This window comes from Harpia harpyja, chromosome 2 (assembly GCF_026419915.1).
Source record: "Harpia harpyja isolate bHarHar1 chromosome 2, bHarHar1 primary haplotype, whole genome shotgun sequence".
NCBI lineage: Eukaryota > Metazoa > Chordata > Aves > Accipitriformes > Accipitridae > Harpia > Harpia harpyja.
The window spans coordinates 11566692-11585539 of NC_068941.1; the positions used below are offsets into that span (position 1 = coordinate 11566692).

Below are 18848 nucleotides of genomic sequence, written 5' to 3' on the forward strand. Positions count from 1 at the left end.
AAATAATATCTAGCACCCCCCCCCTAAATCAACCTCTCCCCCCCCCCTTTTCCTTCCTCCTCCTCCCCCGATCCCTCTCTCTCCACACGCTCGCAGGCGCGGACACACACAGGCGCGCGCGCACACACACACACACACACACACAGAGATAGACACGCACAGGCACACACACACTGTACTGTGTATTTTCGGAGGAGGAGGAGGTGGTGGTGGTGGTGGTGGCTTTTGGAAGAGGAGGAAGAGGTGGTGGTGGGGAGGGGGGGATCTCTTTCCCCATTTGGAGATGATTGTGCTATTCCTCTTTGCCTTGCTCTGGATGGTGGAGGGGGCCCTTTGCCAGCTCCATTACACGGTGCAGGAAGAGCAGGAGCATGGCACGTTCGTGGGGAATATCGCCGAGGACCTGGGCTTGGACATTACAAAACTTTCGGCTCGCCGCTTCCAGACGGCGCCCAACTCCCGCAGCCCTTACCTGGAGCTCAACCTGGAAACCGGGGTGCTCTACGTGAACGAGAAGATCGACCGGGAGCAGATCTGCAAGCAGAGCCCCTCCTGCCTGCTGCACCTGGAGGTCTTCCTGGAGAACCCCCTGGAGCTGTTCCGGGTGGAGATCGAGGTGCTGGACATCAACGACAACCCGCCCTCCTTCCCGGAGCCCGACCTCACCGTGGAGATCTCGGAGAGCGCCACGCCGGGCACCCGCTTCCCCCTGGAGAGCGCCTTCGACCCCGACGTGGGCACCAACTCGCTGCGCACCTACGAGATCACCCCCAACAGCTACTTCTCCCTCGACGTGCAGACGCAGGGGGACGGCAACCGCTTCGCCGAGCTGGTGCTGGACAAGCCCCTGGACCGGGAGCAGCAAGCGGTGCACCGCTACGTGCTGACCGCGGTGGACGGCGGGCAGCCCCAGCAGCGCACCGGCACCGCCCTGCTCACCATCAGGGTGCTGGACTCCAACGACAACGTGCCCGCCTTCGAGCAGCCCGTCTACACCGTGTCGCTGCCGGAGAACTCGCCGCCGGGCACCCTGGTGCTGCAGCTCAACGCCACCGACCCCGACGAGGGCCAGAACGGCGAGGTGATCTACTCCTTCAGCAGCCACATCTCGGCCCGCGCCCGGGAGCTCTTCGGCATCGCGCCGCGCACCGGGCGGCTGGAGGTGAGCGGCGAGCTGGACTACGAGGAGAGCAGCGTGTACCAGGTGTACGTGCAAGCCAAGGACCTGGGGCCCAACGCCGTGCCGGCGCACTGCAAGGTGCTGGTGCGGGTGCTGGACGCCAACGACAACGCGCCCGAGATCAGCTTCTCCACCGTCAAGGAGGCGGTGAGCGAGGCGGCGGCGCCGGGCACCGTGGTGGCCCTCTTCAGCGTCTCGGACCGCGACTCGGAGGAGAACGGGCAGGTGCAGTGCGAGCTGCTGCAGGGCGACGCGCCCTTCCGCCTCAAGAGCTCCTTCAAGAACTACTACACCATCGTCACCGAGGGGCCGCTGGACCGCGAGCAGCCGGGCGGCGACGCCTACACCCTCACCGTGGTGGCCCGGGACCGCGGCGAGCCGCCGCTCAGCACCAGCAAGTCCATCCAGGTGCGGGTGAGCGACGTGAACGACAACGCGCCGCGCTTCAGCCAGCCCGTCTACCAGGTCTACGTGAGCGAGAACAACGTGCCCGGCGCCTACATCTACGCCGTCAGCGCCACCGACCGGGACCAGGGCGCCAACGCCCAGCTCGCCTACTCCATCCTGGAGAGCCAGATCCAGGGCATGTCCGTCTTCACCTACGTCTCCATCAACTCCGAGAACGGCTTCCTCTACGCCCTCCGCTCCTTCGACTACGAGCAGCTCAAGGAGTTCAGCTTCCAGGTGGAGGCCCGCGACGCCGGCGAGGAGCCGCAGCCGCTGGCCGGCAACGCCACCGTCAACATCGTCGTGGTGGACCAGAACGACAACGCCCCCGCCATCGTCAGCCCCCTGCCCGGCCGCAACGGCACCCCGGCGCGGGAGGCGCTGCCCCGCGGCGCCGAGCCGGGCTACCTGGTGAGCCGGGTGGCGGCGGTGGACGCCGACGACGGGGAGAACGCCCGCCTCACCTATAGCATCGTGCGGGGCAACGAGGCCAGCCTCTTCCGCATGGACTGGCGCACCGGGGAGCTGCGGACGGCGCGCCGGGTGCCGGCCAAGCGCGACCCCCAGCGCCCCTACGAGCTGGTCATCGAGGTGCGCGACCACGGGCAGCCGCCGCTCTCCTCCACCGCCGCCATCCAGGTGGTGCTGGTGGACGGCGCGGCCGAGCGTCCCGGCGGCGGCGGCGGCGGCGGCCTGGGCGCGGGGGCGGGCGCGGGGGGCGGCGGCGGCGGCGCCGGCGGCGGCGGCGGCTCCGGCGAGCATCGCCCCAGCCGCTCCGGGGGGGACACCTCGCTCGACCTCACCCTCATCCTCATCATCGCCCTGGGCTCCGTCTCCTTCATCTTCCTGCTGGCCATGATCGTCCTGGCCGTGCGCTGCCAGAAGGAGAAGAAGCTCAACATCTACACCTGCCTGGCCAGCGACTGCTGCCTGGGCTGCTGCTGCTGCTGCCCCTGCTGCAGCCGCCAGGCGCGGGCCCGCAAGAAGAAGCTCAGCAAGTCGGACATCATGCTGGTGCAGAGCTCCAACGTGCCCAGCAACCCGGCGCAGGTGCCGGTGGAGGAGTCGGGCACCTTCGGCTCCCACCACCACAACCAGAACTACTGCTACCAGGTCTGCCTCACCCCGGAGTCCGCCAAGACCGACCTGATGTTCCTCAAGCCCTGCAGCCCCTCCCGCAGCACCGACGCCGAGCACAACCCCTGCGGGGCCATCGTCACCGGCTACGCCGACCAGCAGCCCGACATCATCTCCAACGGCAGCATTTTGTCCAGCGAGGTAAGGCCGGCCCGCCCGCCCGCAGCACCCGCACGCATCCCCCCCCCCCCCCCACACACACCCCCCCCGCCCCAAGCTCCGCGCGCCCGGCCGTTGGGCGGCAGCGTCCCGCCGCTGCCCCGCTTGGCTTTCCCGGAGCTCCCGCCCCTCCTCTCCCGGCGGGGAAGGCACTTTGCTTTCCCCATCGCCCCTCATTTTCCCCTTTAATTCATTCGCCCGCCGCCTCTCCCCCACTCCTTGCCCTCTAACACTTGGGGAGGCTTCAGCGGCAGGCGAGGGAGAGGTGAGTGCGGGGAGGCCCGCCTTCCCGCCTCGGCCCAGCTGCTGGCTCCCTCTCACCCGCGCTCAGAAACTTGCAGCCAAGCGTGGGTCGTGTGTGTGTGTGGTGTGTCCCCCTCGCTTCCCCCCCCTCCCGGTGCCTGCGAACGAAGCTGGCCCCGGCCGGGCAGCATCGGGGCGCAGAGATCCTCCTCAGCCGTTAGCTGCCGGCCCATCGCCTGGGGGTTGGGGGGGGGGCTGAGGGAATGGCCTGTGGGGGTGAGGGGGGGGTGCTGCTTTTCGCGGAGTCGCTGCAGCTGACAGGAATGAAATGACGTGAGGCGTCATCACAGGGTTTTCTGAAGCAACGTTTTAAAACGGGGCCTTTTTTTTGTCTTCCCGAAACCTTTGCATGTGCAAGTAAGGCTTTGGGGGACACCCACCCCCCCCTCTGGGAGGGTGACGATCTCTACAGTTAGCAGGAACTTTAATTAATTGGCAAATTAGGGTTTATTAATTGACTTTTCTTTATTCTGTCTGAACAGCTCTTTATAACCCAAAGCTGAGTTCGCAAAGGAAAGCACCGAGAAGGAGTTTCCATGAAATTATATGCAGACACTTAACGTCCCCTCCTGTTAAACATGTCACTTATATTGTGTTATCTAGTGTGCAGAGAATTTCTATCAAAGTGTATGCCATGCTCTAATACTCCCCTGTTAATCATTTCCTACTGGGTTAGCTCATACGTGCTCTCAGCACCTCACTGCCTGTGCGCTAATGAAAACAACACGTCCTCTCCTAACTTGAATACTGAAACCTGAATACTGTCCAGTCTGGCGAAGGTGGTTTGAATGATATTTTCTAAAGCGTTAAGTTTTGCGGTAGAATTTCTGATGCTGGCTTGTGAGATCGACCTTTCCTCAAAGTATCTATAGAACTCTGTCTTCTGTTGCCTCTTTAAGGACTTGAGGGTATCTCCAAGTATTTTCTTCCTTAGGGTGCAGTAACTGTACTGTTTCCCCCTATTTTTATACACTGGAATTAAAAATGGGCTGAAAACTAAATTACAATAAGTTTTTTCTCAGACTAAGTGGTACACAACTCTAGAAATAGTTCTGTTGATTTTTGTGGGAGTCCTTGTGATGCTTGACAGTGTGGACTGTGAGAAAACGTGTCAGAATCTCATCCCAAAAAACTCAGGAAAAAATCCCTCATGCCTTCCCATCTGTGCGAATAAGAGCTGGGGTTTTTTTTCCCTTACATCCTAGAAACAGATTGTGTAGGCCTGCTTGCAGCTAAACATTACCATTTATAGTGAATATGGTGAGCTGCTCTGGTATGTTTCCTGATGCTGGTTACAAAAATAACCAAGAGTTAAAATATTTCCCAATATTTTCTTTTTCCTAGACAAAACATCAGCGTGCTGAGCTCAGTTATCTAGTTGACAGACCCCGACGAGTAAACAGGTATGAGCTCCTTAGCCTTGTTTTTCCTAATGAATGCTTTAGCAAGTCTGAATGGGGTGCAGAAATGGGTTTACTGCAGATGTAAAACAGTAGTAAAGCAACGGAAAATTGAATGTATGTAGGTGTATTAAATAAAACACTGTCGACTAAATGAGTTTGAATCACGGCTTTTCTGAACTGGTTTCAAAACCAACTGAAAAGAGAACAAAATCTCGTTTTGTATTAGTCTAAAACGTGCGTTAAATGCTTATGAATGCTTCTGTAGGGTCTTCCAGAAAACGTTGGTCTGAGTCAAAATTTAGCTATCCAGCTTAAGTAAATGCTACCAAATTTTTTATACTAATTACATGAAAACCAGGTGGAGTAATAATGCTTACTGTCCATTTCAGCTAGACTGCCAAGGTCTGAAAATGCCAGTTTTGTTTATGAGGGACAGAGCACCTCTGCAGAAGCAGTGCAGCAGGCAGGAGTGGGTGAATGCAGCACCGCGTTTGGCCATGTGATGGCAGAAGAATGTTTTATGAGTTCCTCTTTCATGTTTATTCTAATGTAAAGATGTTTCTGTGTCTAGTTCTGCATTCCAGGAAGCAGACATAGTAAGCTCTAAGGACAGTGGTCATGGAGACAGTGAGCAAGGAGACAGTGATCATGATGCCACTAATCGAGGTCAATCCTCTGGTAAGTCTGATAAGAGAATGGAAATAGTAGATCTTTAAGTAGGGAGACTAGAAATAACAGTTACTTATAGGAATATAATACAAGAGTGGCATAAATAATGTGAGCATGTTGCATGGGAGGCTGGGTTTAAGTCAGTTTGCTACCACAGTTACCTGGGCAAGGAGACAGTTTTGAACCCCTTCCAGTCACGAGGCAGAGTTTATTTTATTCATTTGGTTGAGGGGGGTTGATATGTTATTCTGCATCGTTTGCTGTAGCAAAACTTCCTGCACATTAGCACAAAGTTGTTGGTACATTTTATAGTGCATTTTTTTCAATGGCAGATTTGCAGAATTTCAAAGCATTAGGCAATTTTGTTTAGTAGGCACTTCAGCTGGCATGGCAGTGTGAAGTGCAGGGGGAGTTCCCAAGGGAAAGAATGAACCCAGTGATTGAATGACAGCCAGACTGTGAGGATTTTTGCTGGGGATCAGTGGAGACACATTGGGTGCTCTGAATGTGTAATACCTTAGCATTTTTTGAGGATTGTTCTTTAATTCAAATTGAGGCACCATATAGTATAAGTGATCTCCATGTTAATAAGGCTAAGGTATTCTTAAGTACATTTCTTTCAGTCCTGACAAAGGAAAGAAATGCTTTAAAAGGCTATGATTTGAATCACCTAGAAAATACATACATTGCAGTGTTATTCCCATGTGTACGGCTTGCTGTCTTTGCTCTCATACTGTCAGTTTTCTTCTGAAAGGGACATTTGTTTAGAGCCTGTGCATTAGAATTCCTTCTCACCCTCGCACTGCATTTTAGCCACAAATGCTCGTGCTTTCTTCCCTACCATAGTCTCCAAAGGTCTGGTATGTCTTGATTCAATACAGTGATTTCTTTCCCCTTGTTTCCTCTGCACTCTATCATGTATAAGGATTTGCTACAAGTGTGTCACACAAAATACTGCCAGAGTCTCTCCAGTCGTCCATTTTTTTTTTCCCCTGACCCCCGTCTTAGAAGATACCAGGGCAAGGGACTCAGTACTGTCATAGCACTGCTGCCTCACCCGCGTGCTCTATTAACGTCCTCTATTTTCTTGCTGCTATAGTCACTGTGCCCTTAACGATGGGAAACCCAGGCACCAGGGGAAGAGGAGGCTGCTACAGGGCCCCTTTATATTGCTGCAAGTCATTAATATGCAGACCTAATGAGATTCGAGAAGAGCCAAGAGTCTCCGGAGCTCCCTGCTTCTTGCAGGGCTTCATGCTAAGTGAACAGAGTGTCTATTTTGTGTCTGGGAACCTGACAACAAACCAGGTCTTGCCAGAAGTTTACATCCGAACACAGAGCCTCTTTCATTTTTGGCCTATATATGGCGTATGATTTATTGTTGTTTTAAAAAGCCATGTATTTAGCCTCCCCCCACCCTTTCTTTCGCACTGTTTCTGATGCAGCGATCAGTGCTACTGAGTTATAAAAAGCTCCATCTCCTCCTGCCCTCCCTGCATTCCATTTTTTTTTTCTTTTACGCATTTTACTGCAGCAGTCATCTCAATGAACATTTCAATCAGCTTAGTCCCTCAGCATAATGAACCATAATAACCAAACAGGAGAGAAAAGAATAAACATCTGCAGAAGGGGCTGGATTTGACTGATGGTGGGAATATAATCATATAGTTGCACATCAACTGAAAGCTATTTTCTTTTAGATGCATTCAGCGCTGTTATTGTTGTGCCTCTGCTCTTTATTCTTTCTCCCCATTTTAAAAAAGTAGTCTATCTCAGATACGAACACTGGAACTACTGTCAAACTTGGCATTAGTCCTTAGCTGGGTAAATTCTTCATTTTCAACATTTCTATTTTATCAAACTAGGGGAAAAAATCTATTCTATACTTTCAAAATAATTTCAAATCATTTAAGAATCTGATGTGGTTTATGAACTTCTGTGTCTTCAATGGTGATTACACATGAAGTAATGAAAGCTGACGGTTAGGTTTGGTCTACTCACAATTAACAGTTTGAGCTGAAACCTCAAATACACAGAGCTTCCAATTTAATATATTGGTGCTGTGATTGGAGAACAATTTGCATGCACAATTTTTTAAATGCTAGTTCCAAATAGATATTTCAATACAAGTCTCTGTAGGAACTGCTTTCATCTTCTACATATGGATAATATAGTTTTCCTGTAAGTTTTGGGCTGAATCCTGCTGTCTTGATGCAAAGAACGTGCCCCTTGACCTCAGCGATGACAAGATATTTTGATATAAAAACTTCACTCTTGCTATTAGCTTTTGGTGATGAATTTTATGGGGGAAAAAAAAAAAGGAGCATAAATCTTGTTTGATCTTGAATGGCTAGAGGAAATACCTGAGGGAATGCCTTCTCAGTTTTTCAGTCGTTCTGGTGCTCTATAATCAATTCTTTCTAAATTATTGAAGGAGAACACACCGGTTGATAACATGGCAGAAAGTTTGGGCTGGTTTATTTTCAAGATGTTACCTGATACTATGCAGCATCATATTTGTTTTCAAAAGCATTTTATTTGCATCCAAAAATATTTAGGAGATAATTCACATTGTCAGCTAAAAGTCACTCCCTAACAGTTTTAGTCAGCAGCATGTTGTGCTCGCAAAACATCTTTTTACCGTTCTGTCCATGACTTCCGTTACTGTCACCAGTGCGCAGTCCTGTGGCACACAAGTAGCTATGCTGTAGTAGTCCATTGCTAGCCAAGCTGACTGTCAAAAGTCACGGTCAATTATTAACTGGGAAGGAAAACATGCAGGATGAAAATCTGTCACTGTGTCATAGATTTATCCTGCACAATTATTTAGTGAAAATTCTGAACTAAGTTGTTCTATATATCATAAAATGTTTTATTATGTTTTGAAATAAGGTTCTAGTTCACCTCACAAGATGTATTTTCTTAATAGTGATTTAATCATGGTTTCAAATGTGCCGGAATGTATGTAAGGGATTCACACTGTTCCTATTAAAATACCACCCGAATGCCTCGTAATTATCCACATTCTTACCTACCTTAACATCCATGAAGTACAGAAGTACTGTCACCTGCATTTAGCAGGGAATGGCAAGTAGTGGGATACTCAAGAGCCTAATTTTCATGGACTGAGTAGTCATTCCATTGACTGGGATAGGAATCTGGGCTTTTTGGAAAATGACTTTCCAATGGTGAAGAAACGCAAGAAGTTTTTGGCAAACAGGGGAGGGGTTTCTCAAACCCCAATGCATGTTCTAATTACTTGTGCTCTTCTTTGTCTGAAAATTGTTGAGACAAAAGCTACTATTTGTTGTAGAACAAATGCAACTAATGCAACACTACTACCTATTATTAACACACTGTATTTCAATCATGCTCTGTAGGAGTAATTTCTAAGCATGAGGTTAGTTTATTTCCCATGGTTGATTAAATTCTTGGCCTCCCTTGTGAAATTGCTGACTTGGGTGCCAATTAATACTCTGCGTGTGTGTATGTTTAAATTGTATGATTAGACACCTGTCCTGTAAGATTTGGACTCATGCCATCAACTTACTTGATATGGTTGCTCACTAGCTACTCAGCTTTCTCAAGCTGAACACACAGAGTTCTTCACAATATTACCTTTGTGACACCTTTTTCACTGAATTGGCATGATCTCTCAGATGCACTTCAGGAAGGAATATCCAAGATGTGAAGCTAAATAAATGTACTGTCATGTGTATACTATAAAATGCATCAGCTTTTTTGATAATCTCCTCTGTGCAGTGCTGGACAGTACGCATTGGTGACCGGCTGAGATCTAAAATTAGGCTTCCACTAGTGGACTTTATGAAAGGAATTGATAGGGGTCTAATACAAAGGCACAGGGTGAACCATTGCCTCACACCTTTTCAGTACAGATTAGGTAAACCCTGAGAGGGTTAGTATGCATTATTGCAGAAGAGCTATGATATTTCAGTGTTCATAAGGAGAAAAAATTGAGAAGTCAGAAGAAGAATTTTAGTGATAAAGGGAGAGAGAAAACCAGTATTCCTTCTGAGCCTATGCAGAGTGACAGCTAAATCCTGTTTTGAAGATCACTTGGGCTAAGAGTCTATCTCGGATAAAGTGAGAGTGAACATGAAAATGGCTTAGAAAAGTGCTTTGACTCAAGCTGAGGGCAGTTTCTTTTTCTTTTTTGCTCTTCTTTCCTTGGGCTGCATGCTTAATAATGTTCACATCTCAATGGTCCAGATAGGGCTTTGAAGTTGAGATTTGGAAGAGCTGAATATTGAAGATGTTTGAGTCTTTATTCATGTTCTCATGCAGATGAAGTCGGTTTTATCCAAGGCAGCACACCAATTACTTAGCAAGAAAGAATGATAATAACTCTGTTTCATAAAGGCCAATTCTTCAGTAGATAAAGTCTTCTACAAAAGATGTTAACATCATTATTCTTATTTACCGACACAAAACATGAATCATAGGGAAATGAGTAACTTGCTCAAGGATAATCTAACCAGAAGGATAGTTGTTCTGGTAACGGAGCTCTGAAAAGGAGGCCTGGTTCCCTACGTCACGCCTATCTCGTATCTAACTGGCTTTTTTAAGAAAAACTACCACTGAAAAAATGGAAAATGCCATTTAATTCCAAGTAAAAGCTAAAGTTATGAAAAAATTACATGTGTTGGTGAAAAAAACCCTCTCAATAACAATATTACAAAAATACTTTGTCAACATTTAATTTGTATTTTTGCTTTATATTACATCATTTAGTCAGTAATACATATGAATGTGTTCACTCATTGCTCTAAAGGCTTGGTGTATGGCTCTTCTCCCTTAATTAAATTAAGAAAGAATACATTCTTTAAAAATGGTTTTAGGCCTAATTTTTGCTTTGATCTAAACTGTCTTTCAAACCAATTAGAATTCATGCACATAGAAATTTTGGTTTTCTCCTTTTGAAATATGAAAAGGAAGCAAATTGGGAATATGCTTCAGAAATGCAACACTACCAAGTATCTGATTCAAAGCACCAGAGTTCAGGAAATGCAGATGCAGATATCAAACTCGATATTTAACTCCTTTCCTAGTTTTTGGTTTCCTTTGAGGAAGGGCACAGGCTTGTTATCCTTCAAAATCTGCAAAGTTAAGGTTGTATGAGAGCTCGTGTTGCCCACTGGCCTATCTAGTAATAAGACTTGAACAAATAGGAATGAACTAGTGGCCTTTGCCATGAGCTTTTATACGTGTGCTGTATTTGGAATAGTGCAATGCTTATCATTTTTCAGCACTTTCAGTGCACTATACTATCTATTTGTATCCACAAAGGACAGTTGAAATTCGTAATTCGGAGTCACCTTTAAAATCTCAGTTTACCTGCATGCAAGGTCTAATACGATAACTAAATGAAAAATATAAAGCATTTTTCTTTAATGTGGATTTGCAATTATGATGGATAGTTTAGTTCTGAAGGACCATATATATAAACGGATTTATGAGGGAGATGAGATGGAAGTGTTATACTGCTGAACGTTTCTTTTTGTTATAAATCAAGAACATGATTCTTGGTGTATGAAGGAGTTCTGTGGTGAATGTCTTACTTCATTTGCCATGATATATCCTTTCTTCCTGGAAAATAGCAAATAGCCTCCCTGCCCCCTCCCTCCCGCCCGCTCAGTCCCATTTTTAATGTTTTTCAATTAGAAACAGACAATTCTATACCATGACTCACAGGAAAAAGGTGGAAGAAGAATAGCCAGCATTCATATCATAGTCAGTGTAAATATACATAGGTGCCCAGGGATTTCAAAATCAGACTGCTAATTTGAATTTATTTTCTGTCAAAATACTGAAACCAAGGGCTTGGTTCTGTACCCATTAAACTCTTAGGGAATGTTGTGACTGATTCAAGTAGGAACAATACCCAACCCAGGCCTCTCTGAACATTTTGTTCCCATCCTAAACAAGCATTTACATTCCAGCAGTGTATATTAAAATTCAGATGTATATTATATAAAATTATTATTTTTTTTTTCTTTTACAAGTTCTCATCTTCACGGGGGGAAAAGTTTGTCATACAAGCTTACATTTTTATACCCCCTACATTCATTACTTTGTTTATTCAAAATCCTGATTTATAGTGTCTATAACATCTCTTTTATAATAAGCTGTTATATAATACTATTCAGTGCAGTGCAGTAGACAAGCAGTATTCAAAAGGGAACTAAAAAAATAATATTTGGATAGAGACATTTTGCAGTTTAGTAGCTGATGTGAAAACAAAATAGTAAAATGGAGGGTAATTTTCCAGGGGAAATAAAAATCCATGAAGGGAAAAAAAGGGTCTATCTTTGAAAATATATCTTAAACCCAATATTATCATAATATCTCCCTCCCCACTGACTAAAGAATATAATTGAATATTTATCCGTAAGTTTTTCTTTCTCCTGCTGTCTTTCAGGAAATGTCGAATGAATATGGTCACTGATACACTGTTAGCAAAATGTAACTGTAATAATTTTCCTCTTACAAGTAGGGCTATTTGTTGTTTACATGTAACTTCGCTAGGAAGTCTGAAAATGGAAATAACCATTTTGTGTTAATTGCCACTTAAATCTTCTGAATGGCAAAAAGTTAGGTTCATAAAATATGTCTTTTCTTGCATAAGAGAGATTTTTGTGCAGACATTTCAATACATAAGATACACACACGCACAGTTTTATAGACTTTGTTATATATTAATTTCTTTCTGGGAAGCCTGCATCTAAATCTTTCTTTTCAGTCTTTGATAGCTACTACCACTATGGAATTTAGAACTATGCAATTTGTACGCCTTGCCTGATGATCTTCATCTGATTCCTTAATCATATCTGCAGTTCACATTTGCATTCTTTAACAGTTCACTGATCAGTAATTTATTTTCAGACTTCTGCATGCCAATTATCAATGCAAGGTTCTAATCGAAACTGGACCTAGCTTTGTATATTACTCAATTTAAAATTAAAAAGTCATTATAAAGTGAGATAAATCTGAGATAAAAAGCTTTTTTTCTTTCTTCACATTTTTGTCTAAGTGACTGCCTTAGTACTCAAGCACTTGTTGATAGCTCAGAAAGATTCTTGCTCGCTGAAGAGATCGTTTTTTGTAGTGTGAGATATTGCATAAATATTACTAATGTAAGTCAAATAATGGTTCAAAACAGTGGTAGAATTCTTAATACTAATCCTCACATTGGAGATCAAGCTAATCCAGTGCTTTACAATGTTGGCTGGTGAATGAGCTATATTACATGAATCTTATTACAGCTGTTCAAGATGTTTTTCCTATTTCTCTTGCAAGTAGTGTCATTTTTTGTAATTCTAATGCAATGCTTGTAAATGCAATGTTTATAACAGATTTAGTTCAGTTTTGACATACACCTATTCTAAGACACTCAGTTCTCCTTATAAATACAAGAGAAAGATATTTCTTTACTGTTTTGCTTTTCTGTACAAAGTTGAACATCAACTTGGAGACGCTGGTATTTATTTTACTCTATGCCTATGATTTCATACACCATTCCTCTCAAAACAAGTATAATCCAACAACTTAGTGACTCACAGTCGGGAGATATTCTTTTGGAAGGCTGATCTGAAGGTAGTCAATAAAAGCATAGCTTGTCATTTGAAATCTTAATAGCATTAAAGGATTTGTAAGCAAACAGTTCCGTGTTGGCAGGGACAAGTGTCTGCTTATATAGGGGAAGCATTAACAATTTTGTCAATAGTATCCAGAGCTATGTCACATTGGACTACGGCTACCTTTGTACTGCTAATTACAGTTATTTATTATAGGATTCTGGCCCATTACTTGGATGACTTGATGATAGTGAGGACTGCTGCAGTAGCAATGAAAACTATCTCTGAAGGAATGATGTAACAATTGATTAATAAGCCTTCCTGATCACTTGAAAGCTGGATTCCTACTTTGTAAGATATGCTTTTAATATCAATAGGCTCTATCTGTATACTAATGTATGCACAGATAGTTCCTTTATAGGACTCATTAATATTTCATTTTCATAAATGAAATCTGTGATTCCTCAATCAGGACATTTCATTTCTTTGGTCAGAGATAGATATATGTAGAAACAATTCCTTCATGTTCCTAAACAAGCATTTTCAACTGGTGAACCACAGACATCAACCTACAAGTGGAATTGAACCTTATTTGAATGGGTTCTAAACAGTGAGATCTGCAAGTGATTTTCTGAGATAGCACAACCAATACCCTTCTTCTTGTGATATTTGTGTGTGTGTGTGCCATTCCGGCACTTAGTTACCCTTATTAAATGGTGTCTTTGACTTCTGAAGACAATCAGATATTTTTTGTTGTTGTTGAGGAGATGAAGGTGGTGGAAGAAGTTCTTACGGCATTTCTATTTCCACTTCTCTCTTTTCTCGGCATAATCTTTCTTATCTGTCAGCAGCTGTTCATGATGCTGAAGCTTATATCTGTAGTTTCTTTTTCTCTCATGCTTGCAGGCATGGATCTCTTCTCCAATTGCACAGAGGAATGTAAAGCACTGGGCCACTCAGATCGGTGCTGGATGCCTTCCTTTGTTCCATCTGATGGACGCCAAGCTGCAGATTACCGTAGCAATCTGCATGTACCTGGCATGGACTCCGTTCCAGACACTGAAGTGTTTGAAACACCAGAAGCCCAGCCGGGGGCAGAACGGTCCTTCTCCACCTTCGGCAAAGAGAAGGCCCTTCACAACACTCTGGAGAGGAAGGAGTTGGATGGACTGCTGTCTAATACACGAGCGCCTTACAAACCACCATATTTGAGTAAGTACTATTCAAAAAGCTGTATGAAAGTGTTCCCTTTGTGGGAATAAAAATTAGCTCTTTCTGCTATTCATAGTAGGAATAATACAGACACAATTTGAGGAGCAGTGGGGAAAAATGGCTTCTCTTGGATTCAGGCACCACTGAAGAAGGCATTGTTCGATGCTTTTAAAAAAAGACAAAACCTTGATTGTTTTTAGTGTGACATGATTGTCAACAACAAAAGTAACAGCTGATATTGGTGGGGGAGTTGCTCAATTTTGTTTTCTGATGCTGGATTATTTGCAAAGTTTTCTTGGATAGATGGTTTAAACATTGACATTGCCAGGCTAACATTTTTTAAGACGAAAATTAAGTCAAGAGAACTGTCCTAGGAGTTTCTTTTTATGGTTGAGCAGTATCTTGTGAATAAACAGTACGTGTATTATTTCAAAGTAACTATTTACATAGTTAACATTAAGGGTTTGGAAGGAAGAAGGCAAAACTTTTTACCTTCGGTCTGATCATCTTTCAGCCTACACAGTATTGACTTTAGTCAGTGCTCCTCTGTGCCTTCTGTCTTGTTCCAAAATCTTGCCTCTTTCTTTAGTCACCTTTTGACTATGGTTGGGTGGCATGGAAGAGTGTGATAGATCTCAAAAAGACCTTCATAATTCCTTTTGGAGTCTGAGTCACTTGTAGAACCCTTGAGTAATACTTTGATCTAATATGTCTTTTTATTCTATTTAGCAGCCTTCTGTATTTTATTAGAGACTGTAATCTCCTTGACTTCAAGAGTTTATGATGTTTATCTCATCCAAATAAGCCAAAGACATTAACATTGCAATACTGACTCTTTTTAAAGCAACAAAAGTCTTTTAGGACAGCAGATCAGGGGTAAAAAAAAGAATCTCCCTGAATGGTATTAATTTATTTATTTTTATAAAGCATTTAGTCGTTCTGAAAGGTGCTACACTGGCAGCCCTGGCGTGCGAAGATCTTTGCTACAGATCATTCTCAGCCCAGACAGCTCAGTTCTGCCTTCTTAATTAGCTGTCCAGGTATTTCAGTCCTTCAGAGAGGTCTTTTTACCACTTAACTCTTTAGATTTGCTTTACTGAAAGCTTCTAAATTTGGATACCAATTCTGATATGTGACAGCCGTTCCTAAAAAACCTGTCCTGAGACAATCAGCTTAGTTTGTGTAGGCTAAAATGTCAGATATCAATCATCTGGTCATACTCTAAAGACCAATGTGAAATTTCACTCAGCTATGACCCAACAACTCGTCTTTCCCTAACTGGTCTTCCATCATTTACCTCTAAGAAACATTCTTTAGTACTAAGCTGTAATCTAGCGGTACTAATTTCATCTCTATCACTTCAGTTAAAAATTTGAGTTTTGTAGCACTGATGGTCTAATCAGAACAGAGTTCTGATGCAGTATGTGCATTACAATGATGATTGTATCCGGTGACACCACAATGGTAGTTCTGTTCTGTTTTGTTCTAGGCCTGGGAGTTTTATTTCAAATAACAATGACATTTATTTTATTGATAGTTTAGGGATTTTAAATTTTGTTCAGCTAACATGAGTGGTATTGTTGAACAATGTGTTTACATATAGACATTGGTCTACATTTTACACTTTTCTGGTATAACAGCATAAAAAATTGGAAGTAAAATGTCAGAAGTAAAGAATATAAATGAGTGGTATTATGTAATCCACACTTGAGAATTCAGGTTATTTTTGCTTTTTTTCTTTGAACCTCAAAGCTAAAACTGCTACAGAACAAGAGTAATATTTCTCTGTTTTATTTTCCCTTATTTAATATTTTCTTTAGTAAAATTCTGGGTTATAATTGTATAGCAAACAACAGGAGCAAAGAAAAGAAAGTGAGCACAATAGTTGTAGCAATGAGTAAATGGTTCATTATTAATAATGTATTCAATAAGGCAAGAGGAATGCATAAGAGGAAGTTGATTCAGGAAGGAACTTTAGTTGAGCCACTGGCTAATTGCAATTGTAATAAAATTAAATTCGAATTAACAAAGATGATCATATAAAAATCAGTTTGTCAGTAGAACGATTTTTTTAAAAGAAGTGGTTAAAAATGTATGAAACAGAACCCTCATATTCAGCAAAAATACTGTATAAAAAATTGCAGCATGTATGAAAATGGCCATATGAAAAATAAGTAGCAAAGAAGAAAAAGCATATTGCAGAATACAAAAAGTATTTGAACTAAAAAGGTCTCTTAAAAAGAGTGATTCTTAGAGCAAAATGATCAGAAAAGAGTGTAAGTTCTAGCAGGTAAACTTTAGGATAGTAATCAGTGGAGATAAGAGAGACTTCTTAGAGCAAATAGCCAAAGGCATGCAAATAAGTATAGACAATTTTTAAGATGTCAAGTGTAGTAAGCTAGGAGAGAATTGGTGGGTCTCTTGAGCTGCAGTTAGTGAGGACAAGGACGTTGCAGAGATTCTAAACTGTTTCATTGCATTTGCATTTACCAGAGGCAGGATGGAGAAAGAAAGACAGGCATATTTAGGAAGCCACCCATCCCGGGTAACTGTTTCAAATAAATGTGCAAGACTGAGTCATGGAAGAGGATGTTGTTGAAAAATTGACTAAAACAAATAGGAAGAAGTCAGTGCATTATGTGTTTCTTTAATTTTTTGTTTCTAACAAAAGCTAGTAACCAAAGAGTGTCAGAAGTTGTGTTTATTGTTAAAAAAGGTACTAGAAAACCTTGTTAATTAGAGACCAGTGAGAAACCTTAGCATACGACATAAAATTGTAACTCAAGGGTTTTAGGAACAAGGTAGCTGGCATCTGCCCAGGAAAACTGGACAGAAAGATTGTCAATCTATTCGAATTTTGATAGAGTGGGTGAGAATTAATCAATATAGTGTATTTGAACTGTCAAAAAAACCCTTTAGCATAGCTTCTGTGTAGTAGAAGAAGCTACTAAAGTAAGCAAGTGTTGTCACAGGGCAAAGCATTACCAGACTCTCTGTGCCTAAGAGAAAAAAATCGTAAGGATAAATGGAACATTTTAGCAGAAGCAGAGTTCCCCAAGTATCCATGTAGAGATCCATGGAATTAAAAAAAAAAAAAGTATCTAGAAATGGAGATGAGAAAAAGGAGGCAATATTTGCAGATGACATAAAATGGTTTGGGTCAATGAAGCCTCTAATAGACTACGTATGCCCACATTGTGCAGTGAAGCATGGTCCAGAAAACCCAGTCTGCTTCTGACCTAGCTCACTCTGGAATTGAAAGCTGCAGAGCAGTGTCAGCACAGTGGAAGAGCTGAGCAAAGTTACTCACTTAAGCTGTGCTATTAGCGCAATAGCTACAAATGTAAACTGGTAGCTCTACATGGAGCTTTCACTGTGCTGTACGAGTGTATCTGCTCAAGTTTGTGTCTGCTTGGTGATTCCCGCGCTGTGTTCCAATGGGTACGTTCAGTGCAGAACCTTAGAAAAGATAAATGAGGAAGATGATGTATATTATCATGAGGAATTTGAACTCTTCTTGAGAAAAAAGACCATGGAATAATTCCCTGAAAAGCCTCCCCCAATGTGGAAAGCCAGCAAGAAGGAAATAAAATGCCAGGTTGTAAAAAGGAATTGAATTGAAAATAGACTAAGAAATAATTACAAAACCCTTACACAAAACATATCACTATGTTGCTCTAGCCAGTCTATTCATTCCATAGAAATACATAGTGTAGCAGCAAAAATACTGAAAATATTTATATGCAAAGTCATATCAAAAGCTTAGTACTAATTAATTTAGACAAGCTATGGTAAGGACATGAAGTAAAGAGGAGACTGCATGAAAATAGAGAAGGTAAGCTGGGTGCTTTCGTTTGCTGTTCTCAATAACAAGAGAGCAGCAAGGCAGAAAAACAACTGAAGGGCAACCAGGTCATGAACTGATAAGATCATACACATTTGACACAAATAATACAGTAATCTGTCAAACTTATGATTATGGGTATGATTGAAACCAAAGGCTTAATAGTGGGGTTTTGGGTGTTTGCTGCTTTGTTGTTTGAGGTTTAGGTCATTGCATGGATAAATGAAAACAGTAGCAGCTATATTACAAATTATAATGTAGAAAAAGATATAAATCCTCATACTTGAAAGGGTTTCTTTATGTCCCATTATCAAATTTTCACCTTACTGGTGAAGCCATTGGACTTATTCATATACCAATTTCCACATAAACATATATATTCTGTATATTATTCTGAGCAGGGTACACCAAAAGTAGATCTCTGTACTCAAATAGTGTATCTTGAAGCATATATTTTTTACGTATGTTTTAAGTATTTGTTATGAATACAGGTTATAAAATTGTGATGGGATCAATAAATTGTAGGGTTTTTGAAAACAGGTTTCTCATAGAGCAACTCCAGGATTCTTCTCAACTTGCATATTCTTCTTACTGTGTAATTTACACTTATTTCTTCTTATCCATCCATGAGATTTGAACACAGCCTTTCTGCAAACAGTTAAGAAATTTTCATAATGTCTTGAATGTTCATAAAACATGAGATTCTGAACTTGACTGGAGAAAATAAGTGAAGTATTTTCCTGGTGAGGAAAATAAAATGTAGCTTTTGAACAATTCCTGTATTTTTAAAATAGATTCTAACCATTTCTATATGGTTTTTCATTCAGTGGTGGTTATATTAGCCATTATTTTCCTAAGTGGTTTTACTGTAGTGACCAAAAATCCTAATCTAAGATTCA

The 18848-nt window shown here is 42.7% G+C and overlaps 1 protein-coding gene across 5 annotated transcripts in view; it reads left to right on the forward strand.

The window, feature by feature from the left end:
- Positions 1–247: 247 nt before the first annotated feature.
- PCDH10 (protocadherin 10) overlaps positions 248–18848 on the forward strand; it is a 36526-nt gene continuing 17925 nt past the window's right edge. For all 5 annotated transcript variants that reach the window (XM_052815413.1, XM_052815430.1, XM_052815449.1 and 2 more), the window contains exons 1-4: positions 248–2905; positions 4571–4629; positions 5201–5307; positions 13800–14105. In XM_052815413.1, the coding sequence (XP_052671373.1) occupies positions 284–2905; positions 4571–4629; positions 5201–5307; positions 13800–14105 (3094 nt within the window). In that variant the 5' untranslated portion in view covers positions 248–283. The remainder of the gene's footprint in view (positions 2906–4570; positions 4630–5200; positions 5308–13799; positions 14106–18848) is intronic.